This window comes from Pseudochaenichthys georgianus, chromosome 12 (assembly GCF_902827115.2).
Source record: "Pseudochaenichthys georgianus chromosome 12, fPseGeo1.2, whole genome shotgun sequence".
Classification (NCBI taxonomy): domain Eukaryota; kingdom Metazoa; phylum Chordata; class Actinopteri; order Perciformes; family Channichthyidae; genus Pseudochaenichthys; species Pseudochaenichthys georgianus.
In genome coordinates this window covers 24,261,257-24,283,515 of record NC_047514.1, presented here as the reverse complement: position 1 = coordinate 24,283,515, position 22,259 = coordinate 24,261,257, and the positions used below count along the sequence as shown (strand labels likewise).

Genomic DNA, 22,259 nt, shown 5'->3' with positions numbered 1-22,259 from the left:
TTGGTGCATTACTCTGCTGACCGAGAGTTAATTATGTCATGTGATGCGTCACCTTACGGGGTGGGCTCTGTTTTATCACACGTAATGGACGAAGGAACTGAATGTCCTTTGGGGTTCATGTCGCGTACCCTAGCGCCTGCTGAAAATAATTACTCACAGCTAGACAAAGAAGGCTTAGCAGTTATATTTGGAATCAAGAAACTTGTATGGTCGAACTTTCACCATCTATACAGATCACAAGCCACTGATCTCTCTCTTCAACGAAAAGAAACCCATTCCACAGATGGGTTCCCCTAGAGTTCAGAGATGGGCGGTGCACCTGAGTGCCTATGAGTATCACATTGTGAACAAACCAGGAAAGAAGCATTAAGCAAACTGCTGCTGTCGGAAGATGTGCGAGAGAGTGAGACCGCAGAACAAGTGCTCATGATTGATCTTCTAGATGACACACTCGTGGACACAGCCAAAATAAAACACTGGACAGCTAAGGATGTAATATTGTCTCAAGTTCATGGTTATGTCCTGTCGGGATGGCCTTCAGTGACTGAGGCTCCTCTCAAGCCGTATCATCAGAAGAGAGAGGAACTGGGTGTGAGGGATGGCTGCGTGCTCTGGGGAGCCAGAGTCATCATACCAAACAAAGGCAGGGAAAAGATATTGAATGTCAAGGATGAAAGGTCTGGCTAGATCTTATGTATGGTGGCCTGGGATGGACCAGGATGTAGAAAAGGAAGTGCAGTCTTGTGAGGAGTGCCAAAAGCACCACAAGTCACCACCATCAGCACCAGTACATCCCTGGGAGTGGCCGGAGTCTCCCTGGACGAGAATTAATGTGGACTATGCAGGTCCTTTCCTGGGAGAGATGTTTCTACTGATAGTGGATGCTCACTGAAAATGGAAGGATATTTATCCAGTGACCATTGAAAAGCTGCGTCAGAGTTTCAGTGTTTTTGGACTTTCATGAAACAAAATGGCATCCGCCATGCGAGGTCAGCACCGTTTCACCCGTCTTCTAATGGGCTGGCAGAGAGGGAGGTCCAAATCTTCAAAGGGGGGATGAAAAAGATGAAAGGTGAAACAATGCAAACTAGACTGTCAAGGTTTCTGTTCAGTTACCGCATCACACCTCACGCGACCACAGGCCTGTCACCTGCAGAGTTGATGATGTCAAGGAGACTCAGATCTGCACTTGACCTGCTCCTGCCAGATGTGAAAACAAGAGTGCAGCAAAAACAACTAAAACAGAAACAGTTCCATGACACAAACAGGAAACTGAGAAGTTTCTCATCAGAAACTACTCTCATGCCCCTTTCACACCAGCGCCTTTTCAGCTCCGGCTCGGAGCTAGAGCCTGAAAAGCGCCGGGTTTTCCTGTTCACACCGCAGCGGCGCCGGTTCTTAGCTCCGGAATCCGCTTCATTTCCAGCTCCAAAAAATTGTCGATCCAGAGGCAAGAGATTTGGAGCTAAGAGGCGACGTCGCTTACGTCTCTCTTACGTCGAGGCGTGCAGGAAACTAAACCCACCTCCCCTGAACATGGGTCGACTGTTGTGCCTGCCTACAAGCAGTAGTGCCTATAAACACACTTTATAAAGTCAGGCAGCACTAACCAGGCTGCGTGTGATTCTGTTTATTTGTGCCTTACTTTGACCATCCGTTCACTGTTATCGATCATTGAGGAGAGAGGCAGACGTGTTGTTTTGTATTATTGCAGCTATCGGATGCAAGTAGTCAGTTTAGCTTCGGTTGCTATGCCAACATCACCCGTTTTATACCAGAGAAACTTTCATAACAGCGTTGTGATACCAAACAGTGTCAATTCAGACTGACACACATTCACTTAGGCTAAGGGGAACCGGGGATATGCATCAGCTGCTTGTGTGAGTCGGACAGTGAATACTTTAGAGCGGCCGCTGCAGTGTGAGCTAACCGGGAGCTAACGGGAGAATAAACTCCCGTGGAAGAGCAGCACTGCAGCGGTCGGTAAATGCTGCAGAAACACATTAATAAACAATGAACCACGGCACTCTGGAGAAAAGTATAAGGTTGGAGAAGTCGTTATTCCATTTATTCTGGCTTTGTGTGATTAAAAGCAACACGATCATCGACCCGACGCTGTTGTTGTGAGCGCTGTAATGGGGCCGTTGGGGAGCAAATCAGCGATGTAAACGGTGACGTCATGACGCAGCAGGGGCAGCTCTGGGGCGCCAGTGGGCGGTGTGAACAGAGCGGGAGCTGAACCAGAAAAGCTCCCGCTCGGAGCTAGAAACTGAAAAGCGCTGGTGTGAAAGCCGCATCATAGACCTAAATGGATCCCTGTGGTCATCGAGAGCTCATCAGGTCCAGTGTCATATACAGTGATCATTGGAAGTGGTCAAGTCGTGAAGCGGCATGTGGATCAAGTAAGAGCCAGATTGACAGACACCGTGCCCTTAGAGCCAGTGCTGGACTCCAACAGAGACACTGTGGTTCCAGTGACAATCAAGCAAGAAGGACCTCCTGCAAGTGAGCCAGTGGTTCTGTGTACTCCGGTCCCGCCGGACTTGCCTGCTACACCCGTAGTGAGACGATCAGAGCGCGAGAGACAGCCACCTGTTTACCTGAAATACTTTGTTGAATAGATTTGAATGGTTCAAAATGTAGGGTCGCGATTTATTGACAAAAGAAAAAGTGGGTCCCGAGGCCTGACCAGTTGAGAACCACTGCTCTAATGCTTTTCCATTTAGTATTCATTTCTAAATGGCAATGCATTGATTTGGCAAGGCTATTCCCTTGGAGGAGGAATGGGCTTATCTTTGCCAAAGAAGAGACATGATGCAAATGCTCTCTGTGGAACACAATCCAAATCATACATTATTGGAAAAATAAACCAGACATGGACTGCTCTTTCTGCTTCCTTATGTTTTTGGGTAGCAGTTTTCATTTTGGGTTTTAAAGCTTTTTGTGAGCATTTTTATTTAGCCTGCATCTGGTCTGTTTTAGTAATGGTAATATTATACAAATATTAAACTACATTCTTAAAATGTAAAGCAGCACGATAGTAAATCACAGCATCATTAGTGCTCATATGATAAATGATGTTATATAAAAGCTATATATTTTTTAAAGGGCAATTCTGCATAATACTAATGCAGTGGTGTATAGTATTTAAGTACATTTACGTATAGGTAAGATTGTGTACTTTGTATTTAAACTTGCAACGTTATAGCCTACTTCTATTAATTGGCAGATCTAACTACTTGCTCTACTACGTTTATTTAATAACTTCAGTTACTTTTAAGATTCAGGTAAAAAATACAAAATATAATCAGCAAATGAATTGCCATCTATTATTAAAGGTTGTGGTTAACTTTACCTTAGTGAAATTCACTAAACTGGCAGTAGGCCTAAAAAAAACAATGTTTCACCATTAGCAGAGCTCTGCAACATTAAAGTGCACATTAATGCATCAATGATTATGATCAAATAATATATTGGCCAATATTCTACTGAAATAGGCCGTTTTGCATAATGAGTAAACCTAAATTACTTTTGGTAGTCTTTAAGTTTTAAGATTTTAGGACGTATTTAAGTACACTATACTATTTGCATGATAATGCTAACCTACTACCTAAATAAGATTTTGAATGCAGTACTTTTGATGTCGACAGCGAATTTCTACTTATTTTATCTTTGTTTATTTACGTAAAGTGGGCTACTTCTTCCACCTGTAGTGTAGGCTACACTAAATTGTTCCCGAAAAAGCCAGTTTTCATGTTTTAATCTAGAAATACTAAATGTAAAACGTATCCCATCCCTGTGTTTTTGTTATGGCAGAGTGTACTTTAAAATGAAAGCGTGCATGTCTTCCGGTGGTGTGATGCCGTTTGAAAGGGGCCATGCTTGGCTGGACTCTGGGTTTAAGGAAGCTGGTCCGCCCGGCAGTTGCAGCGGAGGGAGACTCGACGGATCGAGCTTCTGGCGCTGTGTGAGCTGGCGACGGACCCCGAAATATCTCCACGACGACACTACAAACATCCTAAAATCCACGCAGCACTGAACACAATCTTACCGTAGAGCTGTTTTGTGTCATATCTAGGTGAGTTAAACGTCTACGCTTGTGTTTTTGTGCGAAATAGCCGAGGCTAGGAGGGTAAGCTGTGGCTCAATACAAAGGCTTTCTTTGCCGGAGAAAATGCCGGGGCTGCAGCAGCCGGGAGGCCCGCCTGTGTCTTTCAAGTCACCGAGTAGCCACGGTTATCGCTGCAACGTTTCACACCACCATCTGCTCAATTTTCTCACTAAATATGTAGCCATACTATTTTATAAAGACGTGTTTATGGAACTTTTTCGCGTTTAGAGGTGATATCGACTGAATATGGAGCGTTTTGACAACCGTGGCCGGTACGAAGAAACATGGTTGCTCTGCGGAGTCTCCTAGCGCTGCACGCCGGGCATCGGTGCAGTTCGTGCCGCTAGAGGGATACGGTGACAGCCGGGGTTTCTTTGTCACAAACAGGAAAGGGTCCGGAAGGGAAAATACACCCAACAACACAGTTGCTTATGCATTCTAGAAAATGCTACCCATTTATGTTTGAATGTGTAGTTAAACTTTGTTAGATATGTCAAACAAAGTTGGCATACGACTGCGTTATGCTACGTTTTTAGCTCGTTGTTTCTGCTTCTCGGCGTATTTTTTTCAGCGGGGCGTTTTTGGTGACCCATCCTAGTTTCCTGTAGTGGTTTGCTATTTTCTACACGTTTAGCAGGTTTTAATAATAGGAGTTGTGCATTTTGTCACTTGGTGTCAGGCTGTAGAGGGGATGCCCATATCCCCCTGCAGGGTGCAGAGTTCGGGAGGATTCACATTTAGGGTAGATACTAGGCTAAAGGCGGTTGCATAGCGACTGATATAATGTATAGTAGCATGTATTTACATGGATGCACAATACTGGCTTTTGCATCGTTGATCTCCAGACATGACTCATTATAGTATATGGTTCACCAGGTGCCATCTTACCATTCAATATCTACGCAGCCTGGCAGGTATCCAGTTATATTTTCGATGTGTTTGCATGAACTGCGTTTGCACCATGACACAGGAACAGTTAGGGTTACAGTCAATATGTGTTTAACTGTTACATTTACTCCAGTATTTGAGTATTAATACTTTTACTTCCTTTCATTTCAGAGGAAGGCTAAATATTATTCTTTTAACCTCACTACTTTTCTCAAACAACTTTATTCACTTTTGATTTTGAGATGGATCCTAAATGCAAAAGATAGATCAACTATCAATTACAATGTTTTATCACAGATGAGGCCACCCAACAGTACAGTAAAATAGTCGTTTTACTCCTCTTCCAACAGCCTCAACATGAGTTAGTCTCATTAAAGCATGAATAATTGTATTTTAATAATGTAATGTTAATAATATTATCAAGCAGGGCATTCTGCATAAGGAGTACTTTTACTTTTGGTACTTTCTGTGCAAAATCACGAGTTACTTGGTTTTGAGAGAGACATTTATTTGTTTAAAAGCAAAATGCCATCTTGTTCCATTATATTCGAGGCAACGCAGGGAAAAAACATAATCTGTATAATATCCGTTTTATGCATTGAAAATCAGACAAAATTAGCTGGGAACTAATTTCCCAACAAAGGATTTTGTGCAATATTATGCACCCTTATTTATTCTGTACTTCATTACACAGTTTGATGTGTGCATAGTCAAAGCTGTTCATCAACAAGGGTTTAAACAATATCCAAGCGAATGTGGTGTTAAAACTGAATTAGACAAAGGTTGTTCAAGAGACAAATACCTATTGGATAAACATGATCATATAATGATTTTAATTTAAAGTAATTGATACATTAATTTAATTAGAGGGCATCTTTGTATTAAAGTACAGCCGTTACTCTCTCTGACATTGTTAGTGCTTAGTAATAAATGCATGACCAAGCTACAACAACCCTTAACTTCAGTTCCTACTCCTACCTTACACAAGATGTATTGTGTAAGGTTTATACAACATTGTAAGCATGAGTGATCCACAGTGTTTCCCATTATACCTGCCAAGCAATACATACAAATGTGTTTATTTCTCTTTACTATACATGCTTTAAAGGTGGGGTAGGTAAGTTTCAGAAACCGGCTCGAGATACACTTTTTGTTATATTCCATGTAATGCTCTTAACATCCCGATAGCAATGAAAATCTTAAGTGCTTTGACAAAAAATCCATAAAAAAATTTCATCTGTAGAAGCCACAACTTTGATAGGATGGCCTACCTGCCTGTCAGCCTTCCATCGGGGCACAAACTTATCTCGTGCCCTCATTGGTCATGTGCGCGTTCGTGTGTGTTGGAGGAGGGGCTCTATAAGGAAGTGGCAGATTTTCTCTGGTTGTGTATTTTCAAATTCTAGCGATCTCGAGCCGGTTTCTCAAACTTACCTACCCCACCTTTAAGTAAAAGGGAAGCCCAATGTTGCCTTTGTATGCAGACCTTTTAAATAATGAACATTGGGTATCAAAAATCTATCTACTGAAAGTTATTATTGGATTTATTTTAATTCATTCTAATTTCCCTTCATATTTCTGCCAGAATGACGACAATTGTTTAATACATTTCATTTTATGTTGTCTTTAAGACATTTTTGGAAATACTGAATGTAGTCTGACGGGCTTGTCATTGTTTCTCTATTTCTGTTCTCTCCTCAGATTGAACGATGTGATTGATTGGAGGCAGCTGCACTCCAATGGTCGAGGACCTCACCCCCCCTCCACTAGAATGTACTTGATGAATGTCCCTCCTGTCGCAGCGAGGCAAACAGAATGGAGAACATGTGGCCCACCTGGAGGCTATAGCCTTCCAGTCTGCTTCAATGACTCTGACCCAGAGTTGTCCACCAGAGGCACACCTATCTCAGATAAGGTCCAGATGATCATAGAGAGCCTTAGGAGCACCCAGACCTCACTCGAGATGGGCGACGAGATTGAGGGAAACGTACCACCAGGACAGGAAGTTCACCCCCAAGTGTGCAAGGTTACGATGGGTTCTTATGTGGGGGCTGAGTCCAAAATTAAAAGTCCCACTGAGAACCAACAGGCAGATGTTTCCTCCCCAATCAACCACGAGAGCAGTGACTCTGACAGCGATAGTTCTGTGGACAGAGGAATTGAGGAGGCAATACTGGAATATTTGAAGGAAAAGGATGATCACAAACGCAAGGCGGAACCATGCTTCACCTTTCTCGATTCATCCAACATTCCCAGGAAAAGCCCTTCTTGTCCTGAGGTTTCCAAACAGAACTCTGACACCAATACATTTTTGATTGCCAGCAGCCAGTTCCCAAAAAGTGTCAAAGCTGAGACTCCCACATCACCAGCTGTTATACCTATACAAAAGTATATCAAAAACAAAATCTCCCCAAATGAAAACACAGCTAATACATTTGATTTAAATAAAAGTTCAACAACCAAAAGTTTAGTCATGCCCCCAGAGCCAATGAAGATCCCCTCGAAAACAATCAACCTCTTCAACAAGGCAAAACTCCCGGAAGTGGAGGAAGACTCCAATGATTCCAGTAGTGATGATGGCATCGAGGAAGCCATTCAAAGATACCAGTTGGAGAAAAAGGAGCAACAGGACAAACCAGAACCCTTCATTCCACACGCATTAAAAGAAGAGTCTGACTCAACTAGCGATGATGGGATTGAAGAAGCTATTCGCTCCTACCAGCTTGAGCAACTCAAAGATAAGAGTGTCCTTAATCCATTCTTGCACAAGCCAAAACACTTTACTAAGTCTTTACTGCATGTTGTTGGAAGTACGAGCACTGAAAAAATGAAGAAAAAAAGACTGAGAAAGAAGAAGACCGTAGCAGAGAAAGAAGTCAAATCTGTTCAAACTCCTTCTTCGTCCATTTTCATACCCAAGAATACACTCTCCGGGAGCTCGACGGGTAAAGGACATGAATTGCTCTTGTTTCAAGTTGAAGGTTTTAAGGAGCAACTTACTACGTCCCCTTCGAAAATTAATACTACTGCAGAGCTCATGTGTGCTGAGGCAATACTGGACATTTCAAAAACTGTCATGCCTGAAGTCTTCCATCATAGTGTTGGCCATAGCAGTTGCACCCCCACCGAATCTTCTGTGCAATCATCCCCTCCTGGCAACTGCCCGGGTGAAGAGAGTGATGGCAGCTCCATTGATAGTGAAGATGGGATAGAGCAAGAAATCAAGAATTTTCTTGAGCAGAAGGCCCAAATGCTCAAACAACCGCCCGCTGCTAAGACTCAAGAGACTCAAAGTATAAATGAGCCAGAGACAGCGAAAGAAGAACCAGTTGCAACTCAAAAGAAACCCCTAAAACTGTCTTTGACTCAGAGAAGAAAACAAAAAGAGGCAAACCTGAGCATTTCCAACCCTCCAAGGACAGATGACAATGTTGAAGAAACAGCCACGAAAGCTTCACCTGAGCGTGGAATAGATTCCAGCCCATCATTATTTCCCCAGAGTAGTCAAACATCCAGACTAATCAAGAAGGAGGAGAGTGGAGACAAAAGCAGCTCGCTTGACAGTGATGAAGACCTAGACACGGCTATAAAAGACCTGCTCAAGACAAAGAAGAAGACAAAGAAAAAGCGAGATCTTAAGCGGAAATCAAGGCTGAGCCTAACGGATGGAGAACCATTTCTGGGAAATACTTTAGAGACCAAAAAGTTAAAAATTGATCCTATTTCCATAAAGGTTCTGAAAAAAGTAGAAACGAGAAAAGTTGAGGTAGGTAGGTCTGGATTAAGTAAAAACAGAATTTCACAACACAAACAAGGTGAATTGACAGCTGGTGTTCAAGCCACTCTGTTGCCGTACAATACACAGACTGCTGTTGAGACAAAGGAGGACAGCAGTTCAGTGGACAGTGACGATAGCATCGAGCTAGAGATCAGAAAGTTTCTGGCTGAAAAGGCGAAAGTATCAACCACGGAGAAAAGTAAAGATGCAGATGTATCAAGAAACGGTACTACGGCGGTTTGTGCCCCACTTCAAGAGAGAGACATTAAACAGGAAAATCAGCAGGCTGAAATTCCAAGTCCAGGACAATCTCCTTTCTGGAGTCAGCCTCTTCCCACACCACAGGGTTTGATGCCAGACATATCTGCTGTCGGCGCACAACCGCGTCACTCCTGCGGCCTGGCTGCTTTGGAGCCAGCAGACGGGGCGGGGGCGGCGAGAACTGAGCAAATGAGGCCTGCCTTTGGAAAAGGTATCTTCCACAATGTCACCCCACAGATTGCGAAGGTTAGGCCTGTGTTGAGTCCTAACATTTCTCATTCTCGCTCTGAGGCAAACAAGTGGCGCCAGAGCTTCGGACTTCCCATTACTGACTCTAGGGTGCCTAGTCGAACTCCATTCCATATCACATCTTCTAAAATCAGCGAGACTTCATCAGCGTCTCCCGCTTATCAAAGCGAGGGGCCCAAATCACAAACTCCAGGCACTGTTTGGTCCTCTGCAAGGACCAGCAGAGCTCCTTTGCCCTGCTCCACAGAGACACATGTAAATGCCACGTTCAGATCTCCTGGTATGAGTCTTTTGTCAACTGCCAGGCAGCATCCAAGAGTGTCCTTTACACAGAGGTCTCAGTTCCCTATAGAAGGAGAGACGGAGAGCATGGTGCACATATCTAAAGACAAGAGTGTGTTTGTTGAACTGGAGTCCAATAGGACCAACCACGTCCAGGTTCGAAGCAGGGAAAGAAGCGAGGGCAATGAGAAGGTGGACTTGCTACGTGAGATGAAGAGAGAAAGTGAGAGTATGGAGATAGACGATAAAGAAGAACATCTAAAGAGGAGAGAGGAAGACTTTGTAGACGAGGCAGATTGTGAGTCAGGCAACACCAGAAATCCAGGGCAGAAGCAGGGCTATTCCGATTCGTAAGTATTTCCTTTGGCCTCTATGTCCCATCGCATCATGAATTCTATTTAAAATGAGTTTCTCAATTGTGACCTGCTTATAAATATAGTATAGGTTATGGTCAAGCTCATTCATGTTTGGGACGGAAGGGAATGTTTGTTAATATGGTAAGATGAAACAGGCTTTTTTTATGTGTGTTTGTACATTTATATGGCCTTGTAACGCAGTGGCACCACCATGGCAACTTGTTTTGTTATTTCATATCAGCAAACCTTTGGGAAGCAATACAGTTAAATGTTCAAACTGAAGGCAGACTGAATAAGTAGTACGATTATCAAAAGGCTTTCTTGGAGAAAAATACAGCATCATGCTAAACATCTTTCACGTTTTACTTCAAAAGATACATAAAGATTTAGGGTTAGGACCAAATGTGGATGTATCTTTTTTAATGTACCACCGAGAAAACTCAAATAGCAATGTTAATCAGAAAATACATGCTGTCATCACAAAATCTTACCCAATATAACTTATGGGCTTACTTTAAGTCATTTAATGTGCAAAAGCTAAAAAGTATTGTTGATGTTATTGTAATATGTTTTCCATCATTGCCTTCATCAGGGGTATCTCAATAAAAGCCATAAGAAAAAACTAAATTACAGTGTTCAATTAATTCACGTTTTCGAGTACAGTAAATCAAAAAACGGCACAGTTTGGTTTCATTACTTGATTGGTATATCATAAAAGAGATTTGCATGCAAAACACATTTGTCTTTGTCAGAGAGTAAATTGCATTACTTTAGGTTTTGAACATCACATGGGTCTCTGAGGAGCTCTGATAGGTAAAGATGAATCAGTTGATAAATAAATGGCTAATGGAAACTAGGAGGCCACTTGCAGAATGCAGACCCAATGACCTCTCACCCATAGATTGAGAATAGCCTTTCTAACTTTTGCACATAAGGGAAATAGCCAGGGTACACTTTAAAAACAGATTATATCCTTGACCCCTTGACAGGCACCTTTTGTAGACAAAATCTATAATAACATTTGGAGTGGAACAATCATGTTTCCTCTCTTAACTACTGTAGAAACATTAAACCACGTCTTCTCAACATTTGTTTTTCACGGTGCCCTTTTATGGTTTAAACTCAGATTAAAACGTATTGCTCATATAAGAGCCGCAATGACAGTCCTGGATTTATGACCTCTATGACTCAAGCGTTTTTCCAGAAGCCGCGTGGTTATTTATCTCTGGTTGATTATATTGATATTTAGTGTGTTAATTTCTTTGTCATGTTGACGTTTTCTCAAATTTCCTATATGAAAAAGGTTATTTATTTTTGTTTATCAAACAAAAGAAGTTACTGAACATGCTGTGCATTGCCAGGTTTTGTAAATATTTTGTAAGTTCTGTTTCTTTTTTTCTTTTACTCTTTTACTCTTTCAGAAAACAAAATGTTTTAAGTGCATCGGTGTAATAAAGATTGGAATCCGAGCTACATTGGGTCCTCATTAATAATGTATAATAACTCTAATTGCATCACTGTAACGCTCATCGTGGTTCATTGAACCCCTACAATTTGAATGTACACACTATGTTAACTTGCTTGAAGATGGAGTGATTAATAGAGCATTAAGTCATTACTAGGAATTTGTCTGATGTGTATCCTGCTCTTTGCCCAGGTCTTTTTCCAGTGCTATTGACCCTGGCTTCACCTTCAGACCTTGCATAGCTCTAACCACGGAGGATAGAGTCAGGATGTTCGACACGAGGTTCATTCCACACACATGCAAGAAGGTACAATTACATAGAAACCCCAGTGTCGACACGCTGTATCTTTTGACCTGAAACCAGATATTTAGCAACATAAAAGCTCAGATCCTTCAGCAATCTTTGGGTGGTTTTGTGTTATTATTTTCATTAGATGTGAGTTCAAAGTAGTCAATATCCAGAGTGAGAATTATTGCAATATGTTGCAGGGGGTTCCTTCGTACAGCCGTGCTCCTGCGTTCAGAAAGGCAGTGGAATGTGTCAAGAGAAAGCTTCAGTTCATTCCTGTCGACAGGTATGTGTGTGTGGTTAGACCTATATGTTTTTTTCCACAGTGACTAATCACATTCAAATAAAAATCCATTCATTTTTGGACGATTTTCATCTTTTTCAGGAACAGTGAAGCATCCAGCCACCACAGCGTAACAAAATAAAACATGCATTTGAGGCATGCATATCACAATATGTGGGTTGCTGAATAATTGTTTTACACTTCATTAAGCGTTAGAACATTTGTTGTTAGACTTGATGTTGAAGGCAGGTGGCATTGTTTTAAATTGGATTTCAAAAGAAACATCCTAATCCTAATTAAATATTAATAAGGATTTTCCAAAATATGTAATGAGTTTTGGAAGTTAATGTGTTGTTTATTTAGCCAACAGAGGACATGATTCTTGAGTTTTGGCAGTACATCTTCAGTTTTACATTGCTTATAAAATAATTAGTTTTAAGGTAGCCTATTGATATTACCTTATTATTATTATTATTATTTTCCTGCACCAAATAGATGACATGAAACATACTACAGCTGTTATTGTTTGTTTTGATACGTCATCTTTATTGTCAGACGTGTTCAATTAGTTATTTCTTCAAAGTAACGTTGGTTTATATTGTGTATATCTTTTAAAGCCAAATAACACGATGCCGTTGTTGTCAGTTGTTGTATTTCTTTTTCAATAAAGTTTAAACGTAAAGACAATTATTTTTCCGTCATGGGTGATGTAGTTTAATGCATAGAGCGTTCACGACAGACGGACTTTACGGCAGTCCCTGAACTACAAACACGCAGTCGCAGTTTGCTGACCTTCCGTGGTACTCAAGCGAGCATGGCTGCCCGGGCACTTACGAAAGGTATGGAAGCATAGTTTACTATCCGACACAGTAATGTTATAAACTGAATAATGTGGGAGTATCACACACAATAAACATGCTGTAGCATTGTTCTGCTTGTAATGCTAACGGAAACAATAGCATCACAGTTAACGTCCGTTACGTTAGCAAGCTCCGTAGCTAGCACTACTCGCTTGTCACAAGTTAACTTATATCGGTTTCTTTGACTGATATTTGTGTTTTATCTGAAGGGCTTTGGGCGCTACGACAGTCCAGAGCTGTTACAATCGGATACCCCGCTTCTGGACATTTCTACGGCACCGAGGCAGCTGTCAAATCACCTCAACTACAAGTTGAGGATGCTTCAGGTAATCGAACAAATGCTAAACCATCAGGTCAGGTGTCAAGTTGGATTTGTTTTCTGTTAGACTTTAAGCAATGTCATTTCTCCTACATACAGAAAGGATAATGACCCTGCCACTCGAGAAGCCTGACTTCTTTCGTGTGTCAGAGCTCTTCTCGGTCAAATCCCTGTTCGAGGCCAGGGTGCATCTTGGACATAAGAAGGGCTGCAGACACAGGTTGGTATTAGTAAAGCTCATCAGCTCTTTATGTATTTTGTTGCGTTGGATCTGCAGTGACATTGGGGTGGGAATTGTTTGGTTAGGGTCATCCATGTACCATAACCGCATACCGTATAAGTGCAGAGAGATAAATAATGTTAAAGCAACTCTATTTATTCAATCATTTGAGTGTAAAAGATTGGCCTGCAACTTTTTGTTCCTTATCAAGTAATCTGCTGGCTGTCTTCAAATACATTTATGATTCGTTTTGGGCTCTTAAATGTCAGAAACAAGCAAACAACTGAAATATCACATTTTCTACACTCAGCACCAAATGTGTCATCCTTAAATACATTTTAAAGGTCTCTACGATTCCAGTGAAACTATAATTGGCCATGCAATTCTTTGTTCACAGGTTCCCTTCAACAATGCCAATGTTTTAAAATGCAGCTACTAATCAGTTTGTTAGTTAGTTGCTGATTGTTCTTTTTCAGTTGTAAAACCAATCAATAAATTAACAAATAGCTTCTGATCAACTAAAGGAAATTGACCAGTGTTGTCTGTACTTTGGATTGACCTTGTTTCTGTTTTGATTTTCGAAAAATATTGATTCAAATTAAATCAATTACCAGTTTCAACCCAGTGGAGTAAATCTAGAGCATGGTAACTGTACTGGTAGAAAATAATTTTGGGACGAGTTAAAATAAAGTTAAAGTTAATGCCTTTTATTGTCACTATACACAAGGTATAACGAGATGCAGAGTGCAACTCTGTCCCGGTGTGCAAAAAATATACAAACAAATACATAACACCAAAAAACACAGCAATAGGACATACAATCATACGGGGGAATAAATAGTTAAAAATATTGACATAAAAAAAAAAAAAGTATATAAAGTGCATTAAAAGTGTGTGTATGTGTGAGAATGGTTACAGTTATTATTATGTGTGGTGGTTGAGCAGCCTGACGGCCCAGGGGTAGAAACTGTTTTTGAGTCTGTTTGTCCGTGACTTGAAGCTCCTGTATCTCCTCCCAGAAGGCAGGAGAGAGAGAACAGTCTGTGACCCGGGTGAGAGCTGTCCTTTATGATTTTATTAGCTCTGCTGAGGCAGCGGGAGGTGGAGATGTGTTCCAGAGAGGGCAGGAGGCAGCCGATGGTTTTCTCTGCCATCCTGATCACTCTCTGCAGGGCTTTCTTGTCCGCAGCTGAGCATCCTGCATACCACCCCGAGATGGAGTATGACAGCACGCTCTCGATGGTCGCCCGGTAGAAGGACACCAGCAGCTTCTTGTTAAGTAGGTTTCTCCGAAGCACCCTCAGGAAGTGTAGTCGCTGCTGGGCCTTCTTAACTGCTGCAGTGGTGTGTGCTGTCCAGCTGAGGCTCTCCGAGATGTGAACCCCCAGGAACTTAAAGGAGGAGACCCTCTCCACTCTCTCTCCATTGAGGTGAAGGGGGGCGGGTTCTGGTCGGTGTTTTCTGAAGTCTATGATGATTTCTTTCGTTTTGCTTGTGTTCAGATACAGATTATTTGATGAACACCACTCAGACAGCTTCAGGATCTCGTCTCTGTATGCCGACTCGTCGTCTCCCTTATGTATTTGGCCGACCACAGTGGTGTCATCTGCAAATTTGATAATGGAGTTAGAGGGGTGATTGGGAGAGCAGTCGTGTGTGTAGAGAGTGTAGAGTAGAGGGCTCAGCACGCAGCCCTGCGGGGAGCCAGTGCTGAGGGTGCGGGTGGAGGAGCAAAAAGGGCCTATTTTCACTGTCTGAGGACGGTCTGTAAGGAAATTATAAATCCAAGCGTATAAGATGGAAGGGAAACCTAGGCTTGACAGTTTTTCCACTAGTATGTCAGGTATGATGGTGTTAAAAGCTGAGCTAAAATCGACAAACAGCATCCTAATATAGTTGCCTGGGCCTTCTAGGTGGCTCACAGCTGTGTGAAGGACCGTGGCGATGGCATCATCCGTGGATCTGTTGGCTCTATAGGCGAACTGATGAGGGTCGAGGGAGGGTGGGAGGCTGGCTTTGATGTAGTCGGCTATTAGTCTTAAAATACACACGCACAAAACATTTAGAAACCCGCAAAATACACACATGTAGCTACAGCTCTGCCGCTGGCTGTGCCCGCAAATTCGCGGGTCTAGCTATGTTCTGAGTGTGTGTAGGACTGTCATCCTGGTTAGTGGTTACTCTGGGTTCTGTCTTCAGGACAGTGTTGGATGTTTTTGTTAATTGGATGGGACTTGATTGGATTTAATATTAGAGTAATTTTCTCGTTTGTGTGTTTGTTTAAATATATTTGGCCTTTGTTTATGTGATTGAATGATTTACTCAAATAAAAAGGTTGATGAATTATCATCTAATGATTTGTATGATGTTTTATTTATGTTAAAGGTAACTTTGAATGATTTTAACTAATGATAATGAAACTCACATTTTAAATTCGGGACGGTCCACATTAATTTCGGGACGGCTTAGATTGTATTTCGGGACGGTTCCGGGAGGATGGGGAAAAAGTTAGTCGAGAGCCCTGCTGCCCTGTATGTATATATGTGTATATATATATATATTTTTTTTTTTTTTCTCGCCGATCAAATGTCCGGACAGAATTTATTTTACCGGACAAATTTGAAATGTACCGGTCATGTTTCAATAATAATAATAAGAAGAATTGTGTGGCAGAGTTTCCCTCTCTCTCCTGACAGCCCGGCAGCGCGCTAAACAGTGGGCGGGGCTTCAGGTGATTATGCAGCAGCTGATCTGATCTCTCTCTCGTGTCTGGTTATACTCATGGATGTATAATAAGAACTGGATACAGCGTGGGAGGCGGGGCCTCATTCATTCCTATGAGAGCTGCTCATTGGCGCATGATGATAAAATGGCCCAACTTTTGAGAGAGTGAAACGTCAGATTACCCGTCATGCCTGAGAAGTACCCGTATGTGCGCTCATAGAGCATGCGCAACTTTAACCACGCCCCCCAAAAGGCTCGTTCACATTAAGCACGTCAATTTGCGTACACGTAACAGCACTGCGAGTTCATGACAGCATGGTACTGGATTTGTTATGATGGATTTGATATTAACGAGGCAGCCGCGGCAGTTAGCAGCTAGCGGCTAGCTAGTAATTATGCTAAGTTACACATCAATCGTTATGTACTTTTATATTACGCTGATAACAGGATCTAGTGATATCCAAGCAACAGAGCTTAATTTAGCATGATACTTGTGTGGGTTGTACATGAAACCACTTGGTAATATATAAAAATGTATGTATTTTGAAGCCTGTTATGATCAATTGTGAGTTAAATCTTATCTAAAAAGTAAAGCTGATGATGGATTACTACTGTGGCGGAGTTAAAATAACGATAGCCTTTTTCTCTTTGAAATGTGATGGAGTAAAAGGCTAGTAACTGTGACTATTCATGTTAAGTACCCCACAAGTAACACAAATGTATAATACTTGAAGGTAAAGTGTAAAATGTTTCCATAAATACCAATATCACACACTACAACACAGACACAAACACCCCTTTTTGTTAACTACCAACCATATATATATATATATATATATGCCGCCAAAACTGTGTAATATACCAGGCTGCTAAATCCTCCAAACTTTCCCAATGTAAGTCAATGGGAAAAAGTGTTTCCGGGCCCAGCTACCTAACGGAAGTGTAGTACCGCCGTTTGGCCACAACGAATATTCCCATCAGAGTTCGGCACACTTCCTGGGGGCTTGGTTATACTTCACTCGCGTTTATGTCCATATCGATCAGATCCAGCTCTACTGATCGGCTTTTATAGAGAGCACAGGTCAAACTATTAAGAGTGAATATCGGCCGATAATGATCGGCGGCCAATCGATCGGAGCATCGGACATTTTGACCGGCAGGTTTTGAATTTACCAGTTTTTTTTAAATTTTACCAGCTAAAAACCGGTAATTACCCGCTAAGGTAAACCCTGATACATACATACATAGGGTTCCCGCGGGGTCTTAAAAAGTCTTACATTTGATAATCAGAATTGAAGGCCTTAAAAAGGTCTTAAATATGATCAAAAAAATAAGAAAGGTCTTAAATATGATTTTAGAAGGTCTTAAAAATTATCGAATTTGAAAGGTACTTCTGTGTAGCGATCGCGTCTAAATGTGTTTTGGGGGAAATGTCCGGGCTGCAAAGTAACCAGTACGGTAATAGCCTTTCAGTTCCCCCCAACAATTTGTTTTTAAATAAATCAACATGGAACTAGGGGTGCAACAACTAATCGACTTAATCGATTAAAATCGATTACCAAATTAGTTGCCAACTAATTCAGTCGTCGATTCGTTGGTGACGTCATCACGTGCGTTTTACGCGCCGTTAAGCTACAACGTTATTGGTACTGGGGACATTTAAAAAATATGTCATGTATTATTGATACAAAAACATTATATCGCAGTCTTAGTGTGGCCAGCTCGTTTCTAATATGCAAAAAGACAAACAAATGCGTCTATGATGTATTTTCGATCAGACGAGATCTCTCTCCCTGGTCTGTGTGGGAGGGGGCGGGGCCGTTTACACACACGCGGCTGCTACATGCAGCAACACACACACGGAGGAGATGGCGGAGAGAACGCCGCTCCGAGGTGTTGTTAAACTTTACCCGTCTCGATGCTCGTTGCCAAAAGTGCAATAAGAGTTTAGCATGTAAGGGCGGTAACACGATCAATTTATCTAAACATTTAGCAAAAGTGCTCCACATTCAGACGGAGGAATGCACCGGGTTCGACTGTCTTTCTAGCAGCTCTGTAGCCCCGTCCACGAGTAACGTTTCCACGTCAGGTGTTCTGTATGCTAGCAGCAACACACCGAGTTAACTACATTATACAAACATGGGGTAATGATTTGAGGAAACTGAGTTATTTAGTTTGTTAAAGTTTCAGCTATTCTGTTTACAGTTCTGTCATCACATTATTTATTATTTGCTAAAACACTGTTGTTTCTTTTGATGTGAAATATTATTTATTTAATTTAAATGAAAAGCCATGTTCATTTTGTAAACAATTTGTTTAGATCATTTAATAATATGTATTTTTTAATCAAGTATTCATCTTTATTGTCTTCATTGTTAGTTTCCACATGCCTAAAACAACCTCAAACTAAATCTAAAAGTTGATGGCTAAATAAGAGCGCTTGAGAAATTGTGCAAGGCGTAATAGTCCGAATAGTCGATTAATCGTTTCATTAATCGACTATCAAATTAGTCGTTTGTTGCAGCCCTACATGGAACCAGTAATCACTAACTTTGTTTCCCCCGATCGGAGAACACCCAGTTAGTAACCTAGCAACCAACCAAGCTTCAGCTAGCGGCAGTCAGAAACCTTGGTATCTTTGAATCTACTTACACATAAATATGGGGAAGTGTAAGTTCAACCGTATTTGGTTGGAAAACATCAAATGTAGTGCTTGGTTGAAACCAGTGGAGGGGAACGTGTTTGAAGGCCGCTGCACCTTTTGCAAACAAAATTAGCATTAGTTAGCTAATGCAGCGTTGGCTAATGCAGCGTTGGCTAGTGCAGCAGCTCCCGCAACAACATCGGGGTGCCTCCGGGTGACGTTTGGGTCTACGTCAACCCTAAAAGCAGAGGTGCTGTGGACGCTAAATACCGTAGCTAAACACCAATCCTACAACAGCATGAAGACAGCAGAGCTCTGACTATAGCTCTTGTAGCTCACACACACACACACACACACACACACACACACACACACACCTAATCAATAGCTAAACACCAATCCTACAACAGCATGAAGACAGCAGAGCTCTGACTATAGCTCTTGTAGCTCACACACACACACACACACACACACACACACACATCTAATCAAATCAAGTTTTATTTATATAGCACATTTCAGAATATCAGTATGAGAAAAAACGACACCCTCTATCCTTAGATATTATACACACAGAGAGAGACACACACACACACACACTTTTTGTCTAACACGCTAACACAGGGACTGTTATCAGGGATGCAAACTTGTCACCTTTCGGCGATAATCGGCGTTTTGAATCGAAAATAGGTCGTTTGTGTGATTCATGTAGATCTGCAATAAAAATATTTTTGGGGTATGGGGGGGGGTCTGGGACACACAGTCTCAGCCGAAGTAAAAACAATAAGTGTGGCTTGATATTGAGAAGAAAAAGGTTGATAAACGCTGTGAGAATGGGTCTGCAGAGAGAATTTCGCCGCGATCCCAACTGTCTGTTATCAGCAGCAGCCCGGAGGAGACATCAGCTGAGCTGCGTGTGTGTGTGAGGAAGTCCGTGGATTGGTCAATTTGGACCAATCAGCGGGGGACTTAACGTAACGGCTCCGCGGACTTAACGTAACGGCTCCACGGATTGGTCCATTTCGTTCCGGTTACAACATGACGTCCTGATGTACCCGGAAGAATCAAATGGATGATGACGTTTCACCAACGAGGCGTTTTGGGGAGTTCTTCTCTGTGTTAGAGTTGTACTCGCTACAGGGTGTACTTTGAGGGTTTTGACTCTGCACACCGTTTACATGCATAAAAACCTTCATAACACACAAGGGGACGGGTGATAACCGGAGAAAGCATGACATGTCACCTTTAAATACATGTAGTGGAGGAAAAGTACACCATTTACCTCTGAACTGTAGAGGAGAAGAAGAACAAAGTAGCAAAACATTAAAATACTTAAATTAAGTACAAGTATCTCAAAATTGTACCCAAGTTTAGTACTTGAGTTTATGAACTTTAGTTACTTTACACCAGTGGATATACAGATAGAAAGACTCAGCCTTGCACAGAGGCATGAAAATAGATTTTCAAAATGCTCAACAGTGCTGCCAAAATTCTAAACTGACTGCTCCATCCATCCATCTTCTCCCGTTTATCCGTGGTCGGGTCGCGGGGGTAGCAGTTCCAGCAGAGAGCCCCAAACTTTCTTTTCCCTGGCGACATCAACCAGCTCTGACTGGGGGATCCCAAGGCGCTCCCAGGCCAGCGAAGAGATATAATCCCTCCACCTGGTCCTAGGTCTATCCCTTGGTCTCTTCCCAGCTGGACGTGCCTGGAACGCCTCCCTAGGGAGGCGCCCAGGTGGCATCCTAACTAGGTGCCCGAACCACCTCAACTGGCTCCTTTCGACGCGAAGGAGGAGCGGCTCAACTCCGAGTCCCTCCCTGATGACCGAACTTCTCACCTTATCCCTAAGGGAGACACCAGCCACCCTGCGGAGGAAACCCATCTCGGCCGCTTATATCCGCGATCTCGTTCTTTCGGTCATGACAAAACTGACTGCTCCACAATTAAAATAAATGCTTTTATATATTTCTATTAGATGTGACTCTTTGGCGTTTCTGTTATTATTACCTGCTGCTTTAGTTCTGACTGCTAAAATCCTCTGTTATTCCTCATTTTAAAGCCGATATTCCGTGGGGCTCGGATCCTTGTCACCTTTTTCATACCTGATGAGTTTGCATCCCTGTGTTATATTCAGTCATCGTTCTTATGTTGAACATGAATACATTTACTTTGTTTGTAATTATGGGACGTATTTCTTCTTTCATAGCAATTTTCCTTAATACTTTCTTGCCGTGAAATAGGTCTTAAATGCTCTTCAAAGTGGTCTTAAAAAGTCTTAAATTGAAGTTGGTGAAACCTGCAGGAACCCTGCATACACCTCTAACAAACATTTAAACCGTGGCACTAGCCCACTTTTTACTATACTTTGAGAAAAGCAATGGCTTTGAAGATTATTTCAGGAAAGCAGAACAAACACCATTTCACAATCTCCAATCTGAGGCAAGAGGAGGAAGCATTCTACATCCTAGGGAAATAAATATCTCGTCCATTAAGCCCACATATCATACTCAGAAACTGTGGCAATGAATAGTATGCAATATCATACATAGCCTAACTAACTGTAATTATTTTTGTTCACAGGCTCATGGAACCATACCTGTATGGCTGCCGATTGGAACAAGATATTATTGATCTGGACCAGACCGTGGAGCACCTTCAGCTGGCCCTGAACTTCACCGCACATGTAGCATATCGGGGGGGCGTCATACTGTTTGTCAGCCGCCAGCGTCAGTTCAGCCAGCTGGTGGAGAGCACTGCTCAGGGATGTGGGGAGTACGCTCACACCCGTTACTGGCAGGGCGGCCTCCTCACCAACGCCCCGATCCAGTACGGCCCTGGGGTCCGCCTGCCAGACCTCATCGTCTTCCTCTCCACTCTCAACAATGTGTTTCAGCAGCATGTGGCAATCAGAGATGCAGCAAAGATGAACATTCCTACAATTGGAGTGGTTGACTCAAACTGCAACCCCAGCCTGTTGACGTACCCCGTGCCCGGAAATGATGACACGCCTATTGCCATGGAGTTGTACTGTCACTTATTCAAGATGATTATCAATCGTGCTAAGGACAAAAGGAAACGCATGGAACTACTGCCGTCCGCTGCTCCTCTTAATGCTTCTGAATTATTGGGGAAAAAATCTAACTAGTGTTTTGGGGGAAAAGCAAGAATGCTGTCTTATGTTAAGGGTTGCAACTCAAAATTCAAATTATTTTAATAATCGATTAATCTGTCACTTCTGGACTATAAATTGTAAGAAAATTGTGAAAAATGTCCATTCCAGTTTCTCAAGATGTCATGTTTTGTCAGTCAATAACCCAAAAGTATTCAGTTTAATTTGATATAACAGAATAACGGACAACATTTGAAAGGCTGGAAAAAGCATTTTTGCCATTTTTGTAAATTACCTAAGCAATTAATCGATTATCAGAATATTTCTCTGTAGATTTACTAAGTGTTGCAACTCCACTAATGTTAAGACTGAAGTTGTGTGTATGTTATTATTATTATTAAAGTAATCTTTTTGTTAA

The 22,259-nt window shown here is 42.0% G+C and overlaps 2 protein-coding genes across 2 annotated transcripts; both read left to right on the top strand.

Moving 5' to 3' along the window:
* Window positions 1-3,894: 3,894 nt before the first annotated feature.
* Window positions 3,895-12,649, top strand: ppp1r26 (protein phosphatase 1, regulatory subunit 26). The gene is made up of 5 exons (XM_034095644.2): window positions 3,895-4,078; window positions 6,701-9,919; window positions 11,583-11,697; window positions 11,880-11,965; window positions 12,065-12,649. The coding sequence occupies exons 2-5, from the start codon at window positions 6,771-6,773 to the stop codon at window positions 12,102-12,104; spliced, it is 3,390 nt and encodes a 1,129-aa protein (XP_033951535.1). The 5' UTR covers window positions 3,895-4,078; window positions 6,701-6,770; the 3' UTR covers window positions 12,105-12,649.
* A 43-nt stretch (window positions 12,650-12,692) lies between these two features.
* Window positions 12,693-22,259, top strand: mrps2 (mitochondrial ribosomal protein S2). Its single transcript, XM_034096543.1, has 4 exons — window positions 12,693-12,801; window positions 13,032-13,148; window positions 13,241-13,361; window positions 21,313-22,259. The coding sequence occupies exons 1-4, from the start codon at window positions 12,777-12,779 to the stop codon at window positions 21,875-21,877; spliced, it is 828 nt and encodes a 275-aa protein (XP_033952434.1). The 5' UTR covers window positions 12,693-12,776; the 3' UTR covers window positions 21,878-22,259.

Excerpts from the sequence above, each read along its gene's own strand:
- ppp1r26 (XM_034095644.2), top strand. The coding sequence starts at position 6,771 with ATGTACTTGATGAATGTCCCTCCTGTCGCAGCGAGGCAAACAGAATGG. Across the intron at positions 11,698-11,879 it reads TTCCACACACATGCAAGAAG|GGGGTTCCTTCGTACAGCCG; the intron begins GTACAATTACAT and ends AATATGTTGCAG. Across the intron at positions 11,966-12,064 it reads CAGTTCATTCCTGTCGACAG|GAACAGTGAAGCATCCAGCC; the intron begins GTATGTGTGTGT and ends CATCTTTTTCAG.
- mrps2 (XM_034096543.1), top strand. The coding sequence starts at position 12,777 with ATGGCTGCCCGGGCACTTACGAAAG. Across the intron at positions 13,149-13,240 it reads ACAAGTTGAGGATGCTTCAG|AAAGGATAATGACCCTGCCA; the intron begins GTAATCGAACAA and ends TCCTACATACAG. Across the intron at positions 13,362-21,312 it reads AAGAAGGGCTGCAGACACAG|GCTCATGGAACCATACCTGT; the intron begins GTTGGTATTAGT and ends TTTTGTTCACAG.